The sequence below is a fragment of the Cricetulus griseus genome, chromosome 3 (genome assembly GCF_003668045.3).
Source record: "Cricetulus griseus strain 17A/GY chromosome 3, alternate assembly CriGri-PICRH-1.0, whole genome shotgun sequence".
Lineage (NCBI taxonomy): Eukaryota > Metazoa > Chordata > Mammalia > Rodentia > Cricetidae > Cricetulus > Cricetulus griseus.
This window is the reverse complement of record NC_048596.1, coordinates 18,103,228-18,126,053: the sequence shown is the minus strand read 5'-3', so window position 1 is coordinate 18,126,053 and position 22,826 is coordinate 18,103,228. Positions and strand designations below refer to the sequence as shown.

Here is a 22,826-nt window from a genome sequence, read left to right as displayed (position 1 = left end):
CCAGTTGGATGCCAGCTTCACAAAGGGAATAGTATTTCTTCCCACAGGACTGAGTTCCTTGATGGTGGAGAATGAATCTTACCACTTTTCTCAGAACAAGCACAAAGACTACCATGTAATTATAAGTAAACATTGACTGAGTAAGTAGTCATAGGTCAATTTCCTATATCTGTGTTGGAGTGAAGGTGAACCCTAACAACAAAATAATTTGGGCTTGTCTACTGACCACTGCAAATATCTCTTCTTTTTCCTCCAGTAGAGACAGCATGGTCCCTGCAGTATGCTAAGGCAGTAACCTCTCCATTATTGCCATCCTTGTCATATTAACCTTTGTCTTGGTGTGTTCCTTGGGAGCTGCCATACCCAAATACTATAGACTGTGGTGATCTAAACAACAGAAATCCCTCTGCCCACTGTGCTAGATGGTAGAAGTCCCAGCTCAAGGTTCTGGCTGTCACAGTTCCTGGTGCAGGTTCTCTTCCTGGCTTGCATCTACCTGCCTCTTTCTGTGTCTGCACATGGCCTGTCCTTAGTGAGGTGTGAAGAGAGAGCAAGAGAATTCTGGACTCTCCTTAGGAAAATACTGATTATCAGCATCCAGATTCTTGAACCTACATGATTGAGCCCACTCTTTCTTCCATATAGAAGATGCGTTGATTTTATAAAACAAGTAATTACTTTGTGCCGAGGGTGTAGACATGGTGAAGAATGCTGCCAATGTGAGTCCTTGTCTATATGAGGGTTTTGAGTCCAATAGAAGAGATGGACGTTACACAAATAAGGCTGAGATTCACAGCAGAAACGTGGTGCCGGTACTGGCTTAGTATTGGTCTTGACCAAATTGCTTATCTATGTCTGTCTCATTAGCTGTACAATGGAGATGACAATAGTATTTGCTGAGAATATTAAGACCGTTACATTATCATGCTTATTTAGTACCCATCACAAGTGCTGTGTTAGCTGTGGTTACCTATTACTCATTTGTGAAAATGTCTCCTAAAAAGTTATGCTTCTTCAAATCATTGTTTCCCTACAGTCTTCCCTCTGTAGTGTCACTAAAATAACCTCTAGGTTTTCATCTTCTCTTTAAAACCCTTCAGCAGCCTCTTCCAGCCAGAGGGTACAGTCTAAGCAAAGATGGGGTTGTGGATGCCCTGGCGACTGCTGGCCGACCACCTGTACAGCCCTAGGACTCCCCACTCTCTGCCACCTGTAAAGCCCTAGCACTCCCCACTCTCTGCTGCAGCTTTAGGTGCCCAGTGTCTTGAATTCCATAGCAGCACAGTGCTATGAAATCTTTTTTTTTTTACTTGTTTTTATTGAGCTATTCATTTCCCCACTCCCTTTCCTCTCCTCCCCTCTCCCCTTTCACCCTCCCCCCCTGGTGCTCCTAATTTACTCTGGAGAGCTTGTCTTTTTCCCCTTCCTAGGTGGATCCATGAGACACGCAGTACTAGGAAATCTTATCTGTCCCCTTCTCACACTGTGTGAGAGTCTGATGGGCTGCATATGTGTGTCTTCACTAAGCCAGCATCAACTCCCTCTTCAATACTAAGGTTTCAGACCACCCTTTCTGGAATCATCTCTTGTAAACCTCAGCTGTATCCAAACCCATTGTTCTATATGAGTGTGTGTGTGTGTGTGTGTGTGTGTGTGTGTGTGTGTGTGTGTGTAGGTGAGAGACAAATTTGGATGTCATTCCTCAAGGACATTGTCCACCTTATTTTGAGGACAACATCTCTCATTGGCCTGGAGCTCGCCAATTAAGCTAGGCTAGCTAATCCATGAGGCCTGGGGATTCGTCTGCCTCCCAGCACTGGGATTACAAGTGCAGGTCACCATACTTAGTTGTTTTCTGTAGGCGTAACTATTTAAGTAGGGCCTTGGGGTAGAATTGAGGTCATCATGCTTACAAGGCAAACATGTTACCAAATGAGCCACCTCCCCAGCTCATCATATGTGTTGTTAAATGAGCAATATGAACACAGAATCTTCCTGTGTCGGCCTTCTGCATTCTGAGATTACAGGCGTTCGCCATCATGTCTGACTTAGTACATTATAAATGTTTTGAAAAGAATAGGTAACTGTGGAGCTAAGCTATAATATATAATGTAATAGATAAGTTCTGCAGAGCTCTAGTAAATGAATCTTTAATTGTCTTTAACCTAATAGCTTTGGCCTATAGAGCAGGGCATATTAAACTTTAAATAGTAGAGGAAAAATACTGCCTATATTGTTTCTCTGTCTCTTTAGAAACAACTGTCACAGTTGTTCTTAATATTCAAAATGTTGTTCTTAGGCAAGACAAGGTGATGCACTCAGAAGTAGAGGCAGGGTCTCAAGTTCTAGGCCAGTCTAGACTACGTAGACCAGGTATATGAATTACAAAATCCACTCCCAGAAGCCTAAGTCCAAGAATAATATTCCATTCCTCTCTGCAGGCTAGAAAGCAGGTTAACTTGTCTTTTACCATGCTTCCCATGACATTACAAGTCAGGAGTCATAGCTCAATATATAAATATATGTGTAAGACAAACCTATACAAAAAATATTGAGATAAAATGTTATATAGAAATGTAAGGATGCAATAAGAACATGGAAGACAGAGCAACTGATTAAATAGTATATTTTCCTTTCATAAAAATTATACTGAAGTCTATAGATTTCTATACTTTGTATAGAAAAGTTAGACATAAAACAATAAGTCCAGAACATGTGAAAACATCCAAAAAGAACCCCACTATCATGAAATAACTTTAAGATTTACTTAGTGAGGTTGAGAATGAGCTGTGAACCTTTAAATCACCAGAACAAACAATAGACAAAGCAGAGTCTGTCATGCACAGGGAGAAAATAAAGACAAACAAGAAAGATGAAAATAACTATGTAAGATGACAAAAATGTAGGTTTATTTTTCTGTCTTAATATTTTTCAGTGTGGTTATTATAATGTTTTTCTGCAGTATTCTCCCTGCCCGTGCTGCTCTCCCAAACTAGTCTGGCAAAAGAAATGGATAACATAATCGTAATCAGAGCCCAGAGGAGCATTAAAGAACCTGAGTGGAATTCTAATTCCTGGTGCTTTCTTTTTTTAGACTTAGCCTTCCTTTCCAGGCCATGCCAGCTTTCCTTGTCAAGCTGTCTTTTTATCTGATCTAAATCCCACAGGCTGCGGTTAAATTCAATTTCTTCTTTTTATCATCTCTCCTGGGTTCTCTCTTATTCGAAAGATACTGTGTATTACTGTAGCTCACCTCAGTTCCATTTTTGAACCCCCAGATGTATGTGGCCATGCTTCCAGCTTCTTTTGAGCCTTCAGGTTTCTAAGAGAAGGGTCTGCATATTCTCCTGGTATTCTCTAGGCAGACTCTTAGGAACCCCGAATCTTCAATCCTCTCATTTTCCAGTTTGTGTTCCTTGTCAAACTGAGATTCCTTCTCTTTCTTTCCTGCCCAGCTTCCATGTATTGGTGGGGCTTTGTTCTGTATGGGGACATAGTAAACAGGTAAACATCATTGTGGGCTCTTGGGGCTTGCAGTTAAACACAGGAGAGAACACTGGCTGACAAACTATTACAAAATGGGATGCAATTTGAAGAAACAGAAAGTGGCAGGCAATTTCAGCTGGTTTGTTCGTAAGGGCAGACTCCTTACTCCCCAAATATTTGAACTGAACCCTGGAGGATGAGAAGTAGTTTCTCCGGGCAAGAGGTCCCCAGAAGATGGAATCAAATCTGGAAAGGCTCTGAAGAGGGAAGGGAGTAGCAACATCCAAGGTTCCCTCTGAGTTGTGTTCCACTGGTTAAGGAAACCAGCCTTCCCTCTGCCTCCCTGTGGCTGTTGACACTAGGCAGCTCAATTCAGTACCATTCTGCATGGCACTGGGGCCATGGCAGACAGACAGAGGTGTAAATGTGGGAACACAAAGGGAGGAAGCATCATGATTAGAGGCAGCCTGGGAACAGACAAGGGCATCTGTGGGTGAAAAGAGAAAGGAGCAGTGAGTCCTTGGGTGATCTGAGAAAATTTCTCTCAGGAAATACAATTTTAACTTGGCCTTGAAAGAACTGTGATCAGCGATTATGAAAGAAAAAGGCGTTCCAGCCGAGGCAGGAGTCTGAGCTAGAAAAAGAAAGGCAGAACAGAGCCAGCAATACATCTTAATGCTGCTAAAGCAATTCTCATAAGCCTGAATCTCTTCTACCAAAATCAGAAACTAGGAAGAATGAAGTATTCGTCACATGTAATTTTTATTCCTTGTGAATGCCAAAACAGCATGTTTTATCATTTTGATGGTGGTAGTTCTAAAATCACTTGTACCCACTCTTGCCTTAACTAAGGATCCTAAACAAAACTCGATCTTTTTCTTGGTGATGCAGGATCATGGTCATGAGAATATGGTATTTTCTGCTGCATTCTAACCAACTCTCTGTCTACTTCTCATAGTTTCCTGTCAGCTGTTAGTTCTCTCTGAGTCCATCTCGGGCAAATCCTGCCCCACCACACTCCAGGCAGAACCTCCCTGGATCTGTCCATCATCTCACAGCTTTTCTGTTCAGCTGAAAATCCAAGTAAACATGTATGTTATCAAACCATCTGCCTCCGATGCAACAAGCTTTGATAAACGCTGGTTAAGCAAGTGATCAATTAGATGATGACTGTGAGCCTCATGTTCAGGTTGATGGAGAGACCTGGGATAGTTCCTTCCAGAGCCAGATTCCAAGCTGCAAACTATGCAGCATCAGACCTCCGGATAATGAACCCTTACTCTGCTATATTTGTAGTGTTGCTTAGCAAGCCAAATTGCCAACTGGCTTTGATGCCAGTGACTAACAACTGTTTTTTCATGCCCTAGTGATGTTGGTTACCATGGTACTCCGGATGACACAGTTGGCTTTTTTATAATTGCCTTTTAGTTGCTGAAGAGATTTTGTGTGCATGTGTGATAAAGGCGCTGATTATTCTTATTTCTCTAGAACAAGATGGTGACTTCAAAATGTGACTGCAGTCCCTTATTATTTTTAAGCAGGAAAAGAAATGAGTTTTATTTCTTCAAGTTGGTGTGTGGCTGGTGTAGGATTAGTGGGGGAATTTTTTGTGTTGTCTTCCAGATTTGTTAGAAGATGGATGAACATATGGAAATGATAAGAGCCCTCGGCACAGTAGTTCTTCCTTATCTCATTCCTGTGGGGTGCTCCAATATTAAGATAAAAACATTAGGTGCTCAGAGCTCACAGTTAACACGGAAGCTGTAATTGTTGGCACAATGACATTTCTGGGGTCAGTAAGATGTCTCAGCGTGTAAAGGTGCTTGCCACCGAACCTAATGGCCCGAATTCCATCCCAAGGATCCACATGGTGAAGGATGAGGCCCAACTCCCGAATGTTGTCCTTTGACTCTGCACCAGTTAACTGCACCATTGTGAATGCACACCCATGTCCCTCCCTCCCCCAGTCAAACAATCAGTAATCAACAGTCTTTAGTCTCATGAAAACAATGCACCCTGTAAAATCAAACTGTTCTTGCAGCCTGAGATTATTTAGGCCCAGTATAACATTTTAGAAGAAGACCTTGGTCCCAACTTTAATTTTTAAACCTTATTTATTTGGATTTTTTTGAGACTGGGTTTCATTGTGTTGACCAGATTGACCTTGAATTCCAAATCCCCAGTGCCTCAACCTCCTAAGTGCTAGATTTACAGACATGCACCACCATGCTTCCCCAACCTTTAATTTTAAGATAACAAAAACTGAAGCCTTGAAAGAAAAATGATAAAAATAGCAATTATACTCCTTCATAGTTGCAGAGCTTTTACATTTGTAAAAATCTTTTCAGAACAGACTCCTTTTTACTATGACCATGATGTCAGCATCTATTTTAAATCTCTATTGTGTGTATGAGGCACATGGTCCCAGACAGTCAAGTGTCTTAGTTAGGGTCAGGCCTAGGGTTAGTTTGGGCCAGTTTCTCTCATACTCAAATGTGTGTAAGAACCATCTAGGGGTCTCAGTGGAATTCAGATTCTACCTCTGAGGACTAGGGTGGGGCCTGAGCTTCTGCAGCTTGAAATGAGTCTCCAGGTGCTGCCGGCTTTGTGAGCCAAGGGCCACACATTGAGTGGCAAGTGTTCTTTTAGATTGTCTGGACCCCACCTCACCCCCAGATCCTGACTCTATGCACCAGAAGTGGGGGTGCCAGAACAAGCACCCAGGTAATGGTCATGCTGTTGCTTTATGGAACATTCACAGTGGCAGCAAGTCGCAGGGTGCCAGTACCAAAGGCTTTGGGGATGCTCGAAAGAGCCTAATGGAAGCCTCTGGGTTTTACAAGGTGAAGGTCACAAGTGCAGCAGGAGCCATGAAGTGGCTGCTGCTTTCCTATTTCTGCTCCTATTGCCAGGCAACGTGTCCTCCCCCAGCTTCTACTTCCACCTTTCCAGAGTGCTGCGGCTATTTCTGAAACAATGAGGAGTCGCATCGATTACTGGCTGTTTTCTTGTGGCTAAGAGGAAGTATGCTAACACGGTCCACGAAAGCTCGCTGAGGTCCAAGCCTAAACCGTCTAGAGCAGAGCAGAGAACCCTACCCTGAATATTGGGGTTTCTATCTCGAACCCCAGATTAGGCACAAACCCCACCCAAACATCTGTTTTCTCAGAGATCCTTGATTAAGCATGGAAGAAAAGTTAAAGTGGCTGCTTTCTGACTCAGGTAGAAAACCAGCCACAAATGACCTTGAAGGTGTGATTTTTAAGAGAAAAGGGGGAGGTCAGGGTTAGAATAGGCTAGGATGTGGTCCTATGTTTTGATTCAGCATATTAATTAGGTGAATCAAAGGGGGCTTTTGGTTGCTGGACTTTAATACCCTGATAGCTAGACCTTGGTAGTCAACCTTGGGAGGAGGGAGTGGCCAAATAAGGGAATAGACCTTGGTGGCTAGCTTTAGGAATGTAATCTAACAATTTTTAGCAAGGCAGTGGGAATGGGGGAGAAGGGCTAGGCCTTCAGTGTCCCTTCAGTTAAAGCCTATGTCAAAGCTATGTCAACTTTTTCCAATACAAATGTAATGTAATGTTTCTTTAATTACCCAGCTTCCAGTCTCAACAGTGTTGAATTCTGGGGCAGGATAAGGCTTTGTTGGCATCCAGGGAGCTGTTTTGTGCATCATAGGATGCTTAGCTTCATCCTTGGTTCTACTCACTAAATTATAACCTCTGGTTGTAACAGCCAACTTGTCTTTGAGCATTGCCAAATGTTATCTGGGGGATAGGGTATATGCAAAATTGTCCCCAGTTGACAATCAGCCTTTAAATGTACTGTCTTAATAAGTAGTCGACTGTCGATGGAATCTGCCTTGTACTTTGGATATTGATGCCAGGTGATGGTAGAAACTCATACAAAGAATTACCAGTACCCAGTGTTAGGAGCACAACTTGAGTTTCTGGGGGGGGGGGGTAGTTGACCTACAGTAGTGGGGAATTTAATTAACCTCCAACATATCAAGAGCCTAAGAGGGTGACACTTCAAGCCTGTCTCAGAGGTGACTGGCATAAAAGCCACAAAAGATGTCTTCCTAAGCCGAACATTGACGTCACAAACTACTTTCTGCTTTGTGACAACAAAAATATTGCAAGCACCCCGTGTCATGTGAGAGAATGCATTAGTTAGCCATGGCTTCAGCCATTCTCTGTTTCAGTACGTTCGTCTCTTCCTGTGAACTCAGCACCTTACGGCAGATGCACTGAAGGGGGCTAGAGTTTGCTAGACATCTCAGCAGCCACCTCCCTTTTACATAGGTGTCAGACAAATAACTATAGAGACACAAACCTTTCCCCTGAATTGGTGTTTCAGGCTGTATTAAAATAACCTATAAGGCTTATTGAACCACGGGAGTTCTGATTCAGGGGATCTGGGCCAGTACCTCATAACTTGTTCAGTGACACTGATGCTGCTTGTCCATTAATTAAACTCGGAACAAGGTTTTTATAAACAAAAATAATAGTTTTCGACTTTGGGCAAGCAGAGATCACCGGGGGAACATTTTGAGCATTGAGTCATGGTCTTTGTGTGTGAGCAGTCCTGGAGGTAGGATGTCTGGCTGTGGGTGTAAGCAGACTGGAGCTAGGATGTCTGGCTGTGGGACCCTGGGTGTGGGAACTTTTGGAGTAATTCTAATGCAGAGCCAATCAGGAAAGGCACTGAGTGAGATCAAAGGGTTCCAAGCACTGTGATCGAAGGGGTCTTACCTTCGATACTATTTAATAGAGAGAAGGCAGATCACCATAAATCCTACTTAATCCTAGAGAAGTGTGATTTAAGCTCCTTCAGCTTCATTAAGGTTTTCTTTTCCCAACAGCACCACCCTGGTGCTGTATTCCAAGTAAGGCTCAAGCTGTAGGTGCATTTCTCTACTTTGTGTCTCATTAGAAAGTGGGCTGCATTGAATCTAGAGATTGTAATGAGAGAGAGGAAAGAGGATTCGAAAAGCCATTAGGACAGGAGTAGGCTTCTGTACTGTATGGTTACCAGTTTAGAAGTAGGATACCAGTGAGCCCAGAGTAAAATGTACTCCTTAGAATCCAGGGACAGATATAGACTTTGTTTTAAGAAAGTCAAAACAATCCATTGGAGAAGCAGACAGATCTCTGTGAGTCTGAGGCCAGTCTGGTCTAGAGAGTGAGTGCCAAGCCAACCGGGGCTACATAATGAGATTTTGTCTCATGATAGATAGACAGACAGAAAGATAGATGAGAGACAGATAGATGATAGAGATAGGGAGAAGGAAGGGGAGATAAGAACATTGGCAGGACTGGGGAGATGGCTCAGTTGGTCAAGTTCTTGCTGCTCAGACATGAGGACCTGAATTTGGATCTCCATCACCCACATGAAAAGCTGTGTGTAGCTGTGGCAGAGAAGAGGATTCCTGAGGCTGGCCCCTAGGCTTACTAAATTGGTAAATCCAGGTTCAGTGAAAGACTTTGTCTCAAAAGAATAAAGTGGTCGAGAATGGAGAAAGACTCATTGTGACCTCATGAGCATGCATATTCGTGTGTACACACACACACACACACACACACACACACACACACACACACACACACACACATTGGGGGAGAACATGAATTAGCATAAAACCACTGTTTCTTTACCTTTCAGCTCAGCCTAGAGGTTTTCCATTCGTGTCACAGTTGTATGCTCTAGGGACATGTAAAAATGCTTCAAATGTCGTAACTAGCATTGGAGCTTTGTGACTGAAGGATTACTCTTGCCTCTGATGTATCATAATGAGATACAGTGTGCCCATGGTCTTAGCTGACTTAAAGACTGTTACATTTTTAGAAATGGAGGGGGTAATTGTGCCAGGCCCCATTGCTTTGAACACGGATGGCCAAGGGTGTGCGGAGCAGATCATTTAGCTTAGTTTGCTCCTCCACAGCTGCTGCTCGGCATGGTTTTGCTGTTCTGCACATGGCATCTTGTTAGCAGTCATGATTCTAAAAGAACACTGCCTGCCCTAGGAATATGGCCACCACGTGAGAGGGGGGCTTTATAATGAAAGTTGAAAGGGGAGCTAACTTGTTAAAGAATATACATAGGACACATGTGTCTCAGTGGGTTCGAAAGCAAGCTGGGGCCTATAAAATCATTTCTCACTCGCTCCTTAGGAAATCCATGAAGTTCTCAAGAGCATCTCACCCATTCTAGAAAGCCTCTTGGCAAACTGGAAAGTTCTGTATAATTGTAATCATGATTGATCTAAATTGCCTGACAGATATGCCCCTTTTCTACAAAGTTAGGAACAGACAGGAAGGAGCTTGTAATGGTGTGGAGACATTTGATAGTCAATAGAGGGTGGCTGCAGCATGATGTCTCTTTGGTCTTAATAATAAAAACTCGGAGTCAGCTATCAGGGAGGCAAAAAGTGAAGGATCAGAGAAGCAGAGCAGCCAGCCACTGGAGTTCTTACCTCTACCGATGCTCAGACCAAAGGGGCCATCCTGTCCTCAGACTGCATCCTCAGACTGCATCCTCAGACTGGCTGCTCCTTAGAATGCATCTATGAATCCTCAGACTGCGTCTCTTGTCTCCTCACGCCTTATATTCCTCTCTCCTCCCAGTCACATCACTCCTGTCTCCACATCCCTAGTTCTGGGATTAAAGGCATGGGATCCCAAGTGCTGGGATCACCGTTGTGTGAGCTCTGTTTCTCTTTTAGACAGATTCAATCTCATGTAGCCCAGGGTGGCCTTGAACTCAAAGAGATCCACTGCCTCTGTCTCCCGAGTGTTGGGATTAAAGGTGTGTGCCATCGCTGCCTGGCCTCTATGGCTAATTAGTGTGCCTGCTGGGATTAAAGGTGCTTGCCACCACTTCCTGGCGTCTGGCTAACTAGCCGCTTAGCTCTGTACTCTGATCTTGAGGCAAGCTTTATTTGTTAGATCACCAACAAAATATCACCACAGGTGACTCAGCAGAAGAGATCACAGTCCAAATTCATGGAATCTCATGGGGCAGCAGGAGAGGGAAGTAGGCAAATGTAAGCCACTCTTCCAAGTACAGCGTTGACCCACTGAAGTAGAAATAATACAGATTGAAGACCAGCATTTGTTGAGAAAAAAAAAAAATGGACACATTAGGTTATTAGAGCCCTGTTACTCCAAGCTTGCCTCAGTCTGAGTTTCAAGAACCCTTTAGTCATCTATGAGAGCCAATGAGACCTCTGATAACAGAAATGACCCTCCTGAGGCCCAGCTTTACCACTGCTTTCAAATTCTCCCCCTGCCATCTGTGACCAAGCCCATGTCCCAGTTTGTCATTCCCCCATCTACAGAAGAGCAGAGATGGCATCCCCTCCTGTCTCTAGTCTCCTATGGCCTTATTTACGTTCACTTTTGGTCACCACATCCCAGAGCACTAAATGACAAAATGCTGTCAACAACACTCACCAGCACAGTTCCCCAATCCAAGCCACCATTACTCTTTCATTTCAACGCATTCCCCTTATAAAGCCACTTCTGCCACACGCCTTCATATGGTCATATGTTTTTAGTATACCCACAGAATTGCCGGGGGCCTCTGGCAGTCAGGGCTGTGGGAAGGGCCAGTCCAGCCGGTCACTTCCCAGGGCTGAGCAGGATGGTGAGTGTCGGCTACTCAGACCCCCTCTCCTGGTCACTGGAAAGAACCACACTGAGTCATGGGGACCTGTCCAAGCAAAGTCTCAATTTATTGTAACAGGCGTGTGCTTATGTAGAGTTGAAAAAGTGGGTGGGGACCTCAGGATGGGGTAAGGTGTAAGGGCCAATAATATTTCACTATGCCAGCAGTAGCTGGGCAGAGGCAGTTTTGCTGAGTCAGGTCGCCAAACTCTAGCCAGGCTCAGGAAATTCCACTAGGCCTTGCATCTGGGCCTTTTTAGGCCCAACACAGAATTATGCATTTCCTCATCCCAGGAAGAAATCTTGAACTCAGTAGCAATTCCATTTCCTTCTTTCTACCACTTCTAGAAGTCATTAATCTATTTTCTGCAGATTTGCCTATCTTGGAAATTTCTCATGAATGGAGTCATACAGCAAGTAGCCATTTGTGCCTGGCTTCTTAGACTCACTGCGTTTCCAAGGCTTATCTGTTTTATAATTTTACTTTATTCTTTTTTGTGGCCAAACCATATTCCATTGTATAGATTTACCACATTTGTTTAGAAATGTGGGTTGTTGATACTTTGGGGCTATCATTAATAATGTTGGTCATACATTTTCATTTGTGTTGGAGTGGAATTTGCTGGGCACGTGGTAATTTATATTTAATATTTTTAACAACTTCCAGAGTACTGCAGCAGTGATAGAGGATCCCTGATTTGTGATTTGTTTTTTAATATAGCCATCCTAGTAGGTACATAGTGATAGTTCTTTCCCAGTTGATTTGAATTCCCCTAATTAGTATGATTATTTATTATATATCTTCCTTGGAGATGCACCTGTTAAAATGATTTGTAATTTTTAATGACTTGTCTTTTCATGAGATGTAATATTTCTTCATATATTCTAGAGACAGGTCATTGTAAAATGATGTATACCCAATGCCTGGCACCTACAGTGTATCTGATAAATAGTGGATTCTGTAATAGTAATATTAATAATCATTTTCCTAACTGTAGATGAGAAATATTCATAGGTTATTATGCCAGGAAGGAAGTGGGTGAGTAAGTTTTCCATGTCTACAGATTGAGACATAGGAGACCACCTACAACACTCTCTCCTGGGGGCCAAAAGGAGGATACAGAGATGGGGCTCTGAACGGCCAACTTTTGTAAGAGAGGAAGGACCTTAGGTGTGTTTCCCATGGACGCAGCTGGTTGTCTCCCTGTTGTATTAGCACAAAACAGGGTTTATGATTGTCATCCCATCTCCTACCCAAGTCTGTCCCTAAGAGAGGCTGCTTCCTTCATTTGTTTGTCAATTTCTATGACTGTGAAGGGAAATTTTTACCTTTTTATTCATGTATCTTAACTGTTCAAAAAGATGGGCTTCATTGTAACTTTTTATATAGAGACATTACACATAGTCATATCCACAACTCTGAAGAGTATCTCAGAGGATGCTTTGAAATGTTTCTAAAAGAATTACATAGGTACTGTGTCTCAGTATCTTGAATAGCATATAAATAAAGCTTAAAAGTGCTCCGTGATCCTCAGATCACCGGGGTGGCTATGCATATCTTCCTGTGTATGGAGATTATGGCATGTGCATAGAAGTCAGAGGACAACTTTGGGTGTCCATAATGTAGAAGCTATTTTTAAAATAGTAAACGCTGTTTGTTTATTTAATTCTAGCATCTGAACAAACCACATCAACTGTGGAAAGTGTGGCCATATTGTATGCATTCTGAGCTCCACAGCACAAAAGACATCCAATTATAGAAAACAATTTTAAGAAACCAGTTTTCCTAAATTATCCATGATGCTAGTCATTTGTTTTGGCATCTGCTAGCACATGCTAGTAGAAAAGTGAGAACAGGTGCCATAAGTTTAAGAAAAATGTGTTGGAAGGGTTTTTTTAATCTTTAAAGTGCACACATTCTAACAATTAGCATAATCTAATTTAAGCTACAAAACACTCAGTCCAGTTGGGTAGGATACAGTTGTTTCATAGGATAACTTTCTAGAGCACTGAGGCAGGGTTGCAATCTAAATTTAAACCTATAGTATACTATCAGAAATTAAAGGTTCCTGGTAACATCTGCCATACCAGCTTTGTGTTTTTATGTGATCTTCAGCCTAGTTCGGTTCTCAAATATTTATTTATAGGTGAAAGAACCTATTTAAAGATGTGACCCTTTGCCCTGAAGGAGCTCACCCTCTGAGAAAGTTACTCTAATGTAGGACACACGAATCACTAGTTACAAGAAGCAGAAAGCTACAATAGAGCCAAAGACTTCAGAACCGCAGGCATCAGGAGATGGGTTCCAATTCAAAATGGGGTCAGTCTGGGATGGCTTCTCCTGAAGCTGTAACCTGAAGGGCCAACAGAGATGAGGTGGGGAAGGCCTCACTGTGAGCTCTTAGGAAGGGTACCGGGCAGAAACTTAGGGGGTGGGTTTTGTCTGCCATGTCCAGAGGGTAGACTTTTGATAGCATGTAGCAGAGAAGATTGAATATTGGGAAAAGCATCAATGTACAGTCTTGATGTTACCAAACAAATTGAACTCAACTCCACAAGTACTGTTTTAGTTACTTTGTGTCATCTGTATTAGTTACTGTATTCTGTTACTATGGCAAAATGGCTGACAAGAGCAGTTTAAAGAAGGAAGGGTTTCCTTTGGCTCACAGTTCCGGGATACATATGTGTCCACCGTGGAGGGGAGTCGAGGCCACAGGAGCTTCGTGCATTTGGTCACATTGACTTCTCAGTTGAGACACAGAAAGTGCTAAATGCTGGTATTTAGCTCCTTTTGCTGTTTTATTTTGTCAGTAATTAGAGTGGCTCTTCCCATCTGTATGCACCTATCCAGATAATCTCTCACAGACATACCCAAACGCTGGTGTTTCATAGACCCTGTCAAGTTGACAGCCAATATTAACCATTATATGGAGAGTTCTCTTTTTTTGATGCCAAACAAGCTTTATTATCAAAATACCACACAAAAAATCCAAAACAAACAAGAATGAACAATCAGTGGTCATTAATATCCCTCAATATTAATGATCTTAACTCCTATAAAAAGACACAGACTAGCAGAATGTATACGAAGACAGAATCCATTCTTCTGCTGAATACAAGAAACACACCTCAACTTCAAAGACAGTATCTCAGAGTAAAGAGTTGGGAAAAGATTTTCCAATAAAATGGACCCACAAATTACCTGCCACTAGTACACCTAACTGAATGTTTGCAGGTATCAGGGAAGCAGAATATGAGCTATATGGAGAGTTCTTGAGCATGACTACGGCAGAGATAGAAGTGTAGAAATAGATCAAAGGATAGGGAGAAGGTAGGGAAATTTTAGAGACCATTCATAGGTGGCAAAATTACCACCTATGAATTAAAATTTCATTTCCATTTAAAATCCCAAGCAGTGTCTGTGTGATAGTTAATATCGGTGATGCTTAATCCCAATTGCCAATTAATGAAATCAGGGATTACCTGGGAGATGGGCCTCTACGGTTACCTGTGAGGGTTTATCTTGATTGGGTTGATGGTAGTGGGCAGAGCCACCAATGGGTGGCACCATTCTCCAGGCTGGGGCCTGAACTGTCTAAAGGGGAAAGTGAGCTAATGCATCAGGCATCTTTCTTTGCTTCTTGCCCAAGGATACAGTTGTCCCCAAGGTCCCGCTGCTATTACTTCCCCACCTTGATGGGATAGAAGCTGAAAGTGTGAGGGGAAATAGACCCTTTTTCCCTTAGGTGGTTTTTGTCAGGTATTTATCACAACAACAAGAAAGTTAAATGACAGCTAATTATGCTTCTGGAAAACTGACCACTTCTTTTTATTCTTGAACGATACTTTTAACAATAAGCAAGCAAAAGCTGCTTTGGGATCTTTTTCAAGACCAGCTCATCTGAGTCAGTACCTCAGATTTTCTCTTTATAAATGTCCTGTAACTAAGAAAAAAGAACCACTTGGGTTTGCATTTTAGAAACAGAAATTACGTCTATACTATAAAAGGAGACAGACTAACATGATGGAGTTCTATTAGAAAATACTTCAGCCAGGCCTAGCTGCAAATGCCCATAATACCAGCTTCTCAGAAGGCAGGAACATCACAAGGTCAAGACCAGCCTGGGTAACTTGGTGAGCCCTTGTCTCAAAATAAATTTTTCTTAAATATGGATTTTGGACCTCCAAAAGATAGCTGACCCCCATGTTGACTGTGGCATCATTTAAGTAGCCAAGATGTGGAAACAATAGACAAGTAAGTAGATTAAGATTCTCTCTCTCTCTCTCTCTCTCCCTCTCTCTCTCTCTCTCTCTCTCTCTCTCTCTCTTTCTCTCGATGGGGGACATCCTTCTGTATGCTGTGAATATAGCATATTGGTTGATGAATAAAGGCTAATGGACAGGCAAGATGTAGCTAAGTAGGAAGTATAGATGGGACTACCAGAATAGAATTTTGGGAAGAGGAACAAGAGAGTGAGTTGAGAGAGAGATACCATGCAACTGCCAAGGAAGCAACAGACCCCGGCATCACCAGTAAGCCAAGACTGTGTGGAGATACACAGATTAATAGAAATGGGTTAATAATTAAGAGAGAACTAGCCAATAAGAGGCCTGAGCAATAGGCCAAAAAGTTTATAATTAATATAAGCCTCTGTGTGCTTATTTGGGACTAAATGACTATAGGACCAGGCTGGACAGAAACTTCCATTTCTACTTTCTCTTACACACACACACCACAAAAAAAAAAATGTTTATAATCAAAATAGGCCTCTAAGTTGTCTATGAAGATTATGCCTAGGGAAAATATATACTTACACTCAGTCTTTTTTTTTTTTTTTTTTCTGAGACAGGGTTTCTCTGTGTTACAGCTCTGGCTGTTCTGGAACTAGCTCTCTAGATCAGGCTGGCCTCTAACTCACATAGATCCACCGCCTATGCCTCCCAGGTGCTGGGATTACAGGTGTGTGCCACCACTGCCCGGCACGTGAAGTCTTTTTAACATGAGCTAAACTTCTAAGACTAAGTCAGCCCCTCCAAAACTTAGAAAGTAGTTACAACACACCCTTACTCTCATCCTAACAAACAAGCCAGAAAAGTTGCAAAATGATAGTGGCTGTGTTTTCAATTCATCTGAGAACTGAAGACACAGGAAAGGAAAGAGAAAATTCTGGGAGGGGCCGGAGAAATGGGGGGTGAGTAAGGAGATTACATATGAAGTGGGCATGTCCATATGGGTTATCCTGACAGCACACCCTCAGCGTTCAACACCATAGTCTCATAGGATCAGGTATTATAAATAATAAAAAGAATATACATCTAATGGGACTTGGGGACAGAGATCAGCAATAGAATGCTCTCCTAGCACATGTGAACTCCAGATCTGATTCTATCAGGAAAAAGAGGGGGAAGGGAAGGCCTCAGGTTAGAACCGAAGCCAGCAGTCCAGCTCTGCCAAATTTAAGCTGTGCAACTTGAGGCCTATCACTAACCCAATTTGTGCCTCAGTTCTTTGAGAAATGAGTGTAATGCTGCTACTCATCTCAGGGCTCTTTTAAGGATTAAATAACTTGAAGTGTGTCATGTGTTTCAAACAATGTCTGGCATGTAGTAAAAGCTCAATAAACATTAGCGGCTGTTAAGTCATTAAATAAAAACAAGACACCTGCAATGTTAGTCAGACTGCTCATCTCTGTGACAAGTTCCTGGTATAAACAACTTAAACAACAAAAGATTTATTTAGTTCATGGTTCCATCCTGTCTCTGTGGGAAGGCCTGGTGGCTGGAAGAAAGAGTAGCTTCCATCATGGGGCCAGGAAGCAGAGAGAGATGACTGTGGACGCAGGCTTTCTCCTTATTTCCCTGCTGTCCCATCTGGCCTGAGGCATGTTGGTGGTGCCACAGGCGTTCAGAGTAGATCTTCTTCCTTCTGTTAATCCCTTCTGGAAATGCCTTCATGGATATACCCAGAAGTGTGCTTTAGTAACCTCCTAGATATCTCTCAATCCAATCAAGTTGATAACCAAGATGAAACTCAATCTGCCTGTGCTGCCTTACTGTACAAAACCTTTGACATATCCACCAGCTGCATGGCCACTTCCTGGGCACTGGTTATTCTAGTTCTATTATTGCAAACAAGATACCCCAAAACAGGTAGGAAACAGTCCCCCTTTTATTATGCTAATGGCTTCTTTGAACCAGGCCCTAAGAAAGGTACAACAGGAATGACTTCTCTCTGCTCTCCAGTGCCCAGGCCACTGCTAGAGAAGACAAGAAAGGCTGAATCAACCCACTCTCACCATGCCTTCTCACACTATGGTGGCCTAGGGATAGTCAGCAGGCTACTCACGGGTTTCTACAGCGGAAGTCGTTGCCTTTTATCACCCAGGCCCAGGACACCTCCAAGTCTTATTGGTTCAAGTAGTCGCAAGCCCTCCCAGGTTCAGGGGCAGGATGTATTAGCCACACCCTTACATGGAAGCAGTTGCAAGAATTTGGCAGTCTTGTTTTTTAATCACCACCTTTACTAGTCCCTGATTTTATGTGAGAGATGGCAACTCAGTGAAAGCTAAATAATTTGCCCAAAAGCAGTGACTTAAACAGGAAGACTCACTTCTAATTCTTCCCCAGTCTTGCTCTTTCAATTAGATTATTCAGTCTCCTCCAGCTTGTTAGTGTGTGAAAGTCCAAATTAAAAAATATGAATGTGGATATGTTAGATAGCTTCCCTAAAAGGAAGCATAGGTATAGAAGGTTTCCAGAAGCAAGGAGAAATGGGAGGAAAGCTAGAGAGAGGGTGGTTAGCTGGTGCAGTGGTGTGTAGACAGAAGAGTTTCTTCTAATGGCTCACAACACAGTACAGTACCCCACTTGACAACAATTAACCATGCATTTCAAAACAGCTAGCACACACAGACCTGATGCAAGACACGATGAGAATTGAGGTGGTAGACATTCTAATTACCCTGATCGGGCCATTATACTTTATGTAAATGTTCTCAAATGTCACACTGTACCCTATATAAATGTGCCCAACCTATGTACCAAATACAGCTATAAAATATATTCAAGTGCCACATGGTGATGTTCCTGCCAACAAGAGACTGTGGAGAATGGTCTTCTCATAAAATTTTCACCTGGTGATGTCATCTTAGTTTGCATCTTAGTTTGCATAAGTGCTATCTTAGTTATGGTTTTTATTGCTATGATGAAACACCTAGACCAAAAGCAAGTTGAGGAAAAGGGTTTGTTTGGCTTACATATCACATTCCATTGTGGGAAGCCAGGCAGGAACTCAGTGCAGGAACCTGGAAGCAGGAGCTGATGCAGAAGCCATGGAAGGGCGCTGCTTACTGGCTTGCTAGGACCACCAGCCCAGTGGTGGCACCAACCGCAATGGGCTGGCCCCTCCCGCATCAATCACTAATTAAGAAAATGTCCTAGAGGTTTGTCTACAGTTTGATCTTATAGAGGCATTTTCTCCATTAAGGCTCCCTCCTCTGTGATGATGCTAGCTTGTGTCAAGTTGACAGAAAACAAGCCAGGGCAAGCATACTCTGCAGTGGTCACACAATGAAACTGTGAGAACTTGCCCCTGTCACTGAGTAATAAACAACTGTATTTCATCCAAGTACCAGGCTTCCATTTGTAAGAGCTTGCACCCAGATTTCCTATTTTCAGATGGTTGTGTGAGTTCAGTCCTGATACTAGTCAGACAGAAACTTTGTATTGTTTTTCTCATGAGCAGAAATCTCTGAAAGTGACCTGGATGCCTAACTATGGTTTCATTTGTTCTCAAGGAAAATCTCACCTGGCCATTGTCCAGAGGGTGAACAATGAAGGCGAAGGGGACCCTTTCTATGAGGTGATGGGCATTGTCACACTGGAGGACATCATAGAAGAGATCATCAAGTCGGAGATCCTGGATGAAACTGACCTCTACAGTAAGTATGCCCTTGGCTATTCTCCCAGGTCACCCAACTTTCCTGTGATGCTCCCAGAAGTGCATCGGTTTGATAAGCAATGTGAAAGGGCATCAAGGCAAGTCTGTGCATCCCCCTCTACCTGGTGCTAGCATGGCAAGATACCCTGGTTCAGACCTTCCCGAGTCACTGAGAACATGCTGGCAAAATGTTACCAGAAGGGAACTTCCCTGAACACAGAACTGGGAAAAGAGAGCCTAGCCTTCAAATGGGAAAAAAAATGACTAAGGGAAATACAGTGTGTCCAAGAAGAGGGGCTCCCGTGTTGGTTCTTTATTTACCTATTTGCAGAACCCAGCTCCCCTTGGAACTCCACTTACTCAGTGGTGGAACAACCACCACTTAGCAATGAACACTGTCATGGCATTGCCCTCTGCCCAAGCCAAAAAAAAAAAAAAAAAAAAAAAAAAAAAAAAAAAAAAAAAAAAAAACAGTATTAAATGCTCCTTGTCCAATACTGGTCTTGTCCCTCATGCCTTTAGAGCCCCCCAAGTCTCCCATTCTCCTTCCTGCCCTCTGGATCAGGTCCCTGTGTGGCTCCTATTGTTTCTGCCTCTGGGCTCTTCCTCTCCTCTCACCCCCCAGGAACAATGTGGACTCGACTTTGCAGAGTGACAGTTTTGGGCTTGTGAGCCTTATCAAAGTTTTGCTTGCCAGCCACACAAGGGCTTGCTTTGTCTATGGAACTGGAATGTTATCTAAGTCCATGGGAGTCTCTGGCCAGGAAATGTTTCCTCTTCAGAGTTTCATCTCCTAAGGTAGCTATCCCCTGCCCTTCCCAGGGAGAACTCATCTGAGATGAGCAGCCTCAGTTTGCCAGAGCAGTCTTCCAGAAACTGGTTCCTCACAGCAAAAAGCTTTGATACCATATGGCAGTGACACCTTTGGGCCAAGAAAAGATCAAATCTAAAACATGGGCCAGCCCTTATCACAAATAAGCTGAGTGTCACAGCACCTCCCTTCAGGGACCTGGTAATGCTGTACTGAGCATTTTCAAACAAGGCAGAGCTCAGAAAGGATCTCTCCCATTCCAGGCTCCCTTCTTTCTCTCTGCCTACCACTCCTGCTCTAGAATCCCTGGTATCTCTGAATGTAAAGTGATGAAGACTAATACTAAAAAGTATTAGTAGCTGGTAACAGGCTAAATAAGCAGTCTCTTCCTGGGGTATGGATTTAAATACCCCTAATGCTTCAAATGCCCACTGTTAAAATCAAAGTAAAAAAGGGAGAGGTCATAGGAATGTCTCTACTAGGAAAGGTTAGTGACATGCTGACAGACACATAGCAAATAGGTCATGTAAGCCAGAACACTTCTCACTAGTGAGAGCACAGAAAACGGGTCCTAAATCTCTACTCAATGCTCATTTTCTGGATGAGGCTTTCTAGAAGGAAGAGCCAGGGGTTCCCATGCCTGTAAAGAATCCAGAGTCAGGTGCCTGCAAAGGCCCAGAGTCAAAGGCGGGCCCACAAGAGCTTCAAAGATGGTGGAGAATCCAGGGGCCTGAGAGAAGTCTGCTCCAAAAGAATACAGGAAGAACAGGAGACAAGGAAGCTAGATTCTGGGGACTGGGTCCACTGCTGTGAGGACGCAGTCCATTGGTCCCTAGTGTACCTGGTCCGCTTGTACTACAAGCCCCCTGAAGCCCTGTTGTTTTCAGGCTGAGTTTGAGAACAGAAACACATCACTTTCCCCCTCTCCTCAGTGAAGTGGGTTAACACTTTCGTTTCTTTTTAACACTCAGGGGAAAAAAAGTAAATACTTCCTCCACTTACAAAAATTCTGTGTGTATGTGTTCACACGTGCATGTGTATATGTACAAAAACATGTGTCTCTACGTGTGTGTGTGTGTGTGTGTGTGTGTGTGTGTGTGTGTGTGTGTGTGTGTGTGTGTGGTTTTCCTTCTGAAAAGCAAGTTACAAATAAATTGGAGAAGCCGGGCATTGGTGGCACATGCCTTTAATCCCAGCACTCGGGAGGCAGAGGCAGGCGGATCTCTGTGAGTTCGAGGCCAGCCTGGTCTCCAGAGTAAGTGCCAGGACAGCCTCCAAAGCTACACAGAGAAACCCTGTCTCAAAAAACCAAAAATAAATAAATAAATAAATTGGAGAAAGTAAGTTTCTCTGTGAATAAGTTTCTCAGAGCCCAGTGTACAGGCTCTGAGGTTCCAGGCTCTGCCTGGGTCCCCATCTGAAGAGCCTGCTTTTATAAAGTATATATGCATTCTTTTTTTTTTTAAATTTTATTTTATTTTATTAGTTCTAGTTAGGGAACAAGCTTATTTCAAGTCCCTTCTCCCTCTCCCTCCCCTCACCCCCAAACTTTCTCCCCCACCCCCAGCCCATCCCCCCAACCCCATCCACCCACTACTCCCCAGGCAGGGTAGGGCCCTCAACGGGAGCTCAGCAAAGTCCACCAAGTCTTCCTATGCTGATCCTGGGCCCTTCCCCATGTGTCCAGGGCCAGAGTGTAACTCTTCATATGGGATGGGCTCTCAAAGTCCCTTCTTGCACCAGGGAAAAATACTAATCCACTACCAGAGGCTCCCTGGAGTGCAGAGGCCTCCTTATTGACATCTATGTTCTGGGGTCTGGATCAGTCTTGTACAGGCCTCCTGGACAGCATCTGGGGTCGATGTGCTCTCCCTTGTTCAGGCCAACAGTTCCTGTGGGTTTCTCCATCCTAGTACAGACCCCTTCGTTCTTCATTCCTCCCTCTCTTCAACTAAATTCCCGATTTCGGCTCATTGTATATCTGTGGATGTCTGTCTCTGTTTCCATCAGCCACTGGGTGAGGGCTCTAGGATGGCATAAAGAGAAGTCATCAATCTCATTTTAGGGGGAGGGTTTTTAGGTTATCCTCTCCACCATTGCCTGGATTGTCAGATCGTGTCATCCTTGTAGGTCTCTGGAGATCTCCCTGGTTCCTGATCCCTTCTCGGGCCTACAGTGGCTCCCTCTGATATCGTTTCTCTCATCTTGCTCTCTTTCCTCTATTCTTCCCCCAACTCAATGTTTCTGCCCCTCCATTTCCTCTCCTCTTCTCCTCTTCTCTTGCTCTTATTGTAGCAGCTCCTTCCCCCCCCCACCCTCATGCCCCCAATTAGTTCGGGAGTTCATGCCACTTCCATTCCTGGGGACCATTTAACCCTTAGAGTCCTTCATGTTTCCTAGTTTCTTTGGTGAAGAGCATTATATACTGGTAGTCTTTTGTTCTATGTCTAAAATTCATATATCAGTGAGTACATACCTTGCTTGTCTTTTTGTGACTGGGTTACCTCACTCAGGATGGTTTCCTCTAGTTCCATCCATTTGCCTGCGAATTTCAAGATTCCATTGCTTTTTTCTGCTGAGTAGTACTCCATTGTATAAATGTACCACATTTTCTCAATCCATTCTTCAATAGAGGGGCATCTAGGTTGTTTCCAGGTTCTGGCTATTACAAACAATGCTGCTATGAACATGGTTGAACATATGTCCTTGTTGTAAGTACATGCCCTATTTGGGTATATACCCAAGAGAGGAATGGCTGGATCTTGAGGTACACTGATTCCCATTTTTCTGAGCAACCGCCATACTGATTTCCAGAGTGGTCTTACAAGATCGCACTCCCACCAGCAATGGAGGAGTGTTCCTTTTTCTCCACATCCTCTCCAGCATAGATTGTCATTGGTGTTTTTTATTTTAGCCATTC

The 22,826-nt window shown here is 43.3% G+C and overlaps 1 protein-coding gene across 4 annotated transcripts in view; it reads left to right on the top strand.

Moving 5' to 3' along the window:
- The window catches only part of Cnnm1 (cyclin and CBS domain divalent metal cation transport mediator 1), a 58,979-nt gene that overhangs the window by 5,333 nt on the left and 30,820 nt on the right, over positions 1 to 22,826 (top strand). For all 4 annotated transcript variants that reach the window (XM_035443066.1, XM_027407272.2, XM_035443065.1 and 1 more), the window contains exon 2: positions 18,953 to 19,096. In XM_035443066.1, coding sequence (XP_035298957.1) covers positions 18,953 to 19,096 — 144 coding nt within the window. The remainder of the gene's footprint in view (positions 1 to 18,952; positions 19,097 to 22,826) is intronic.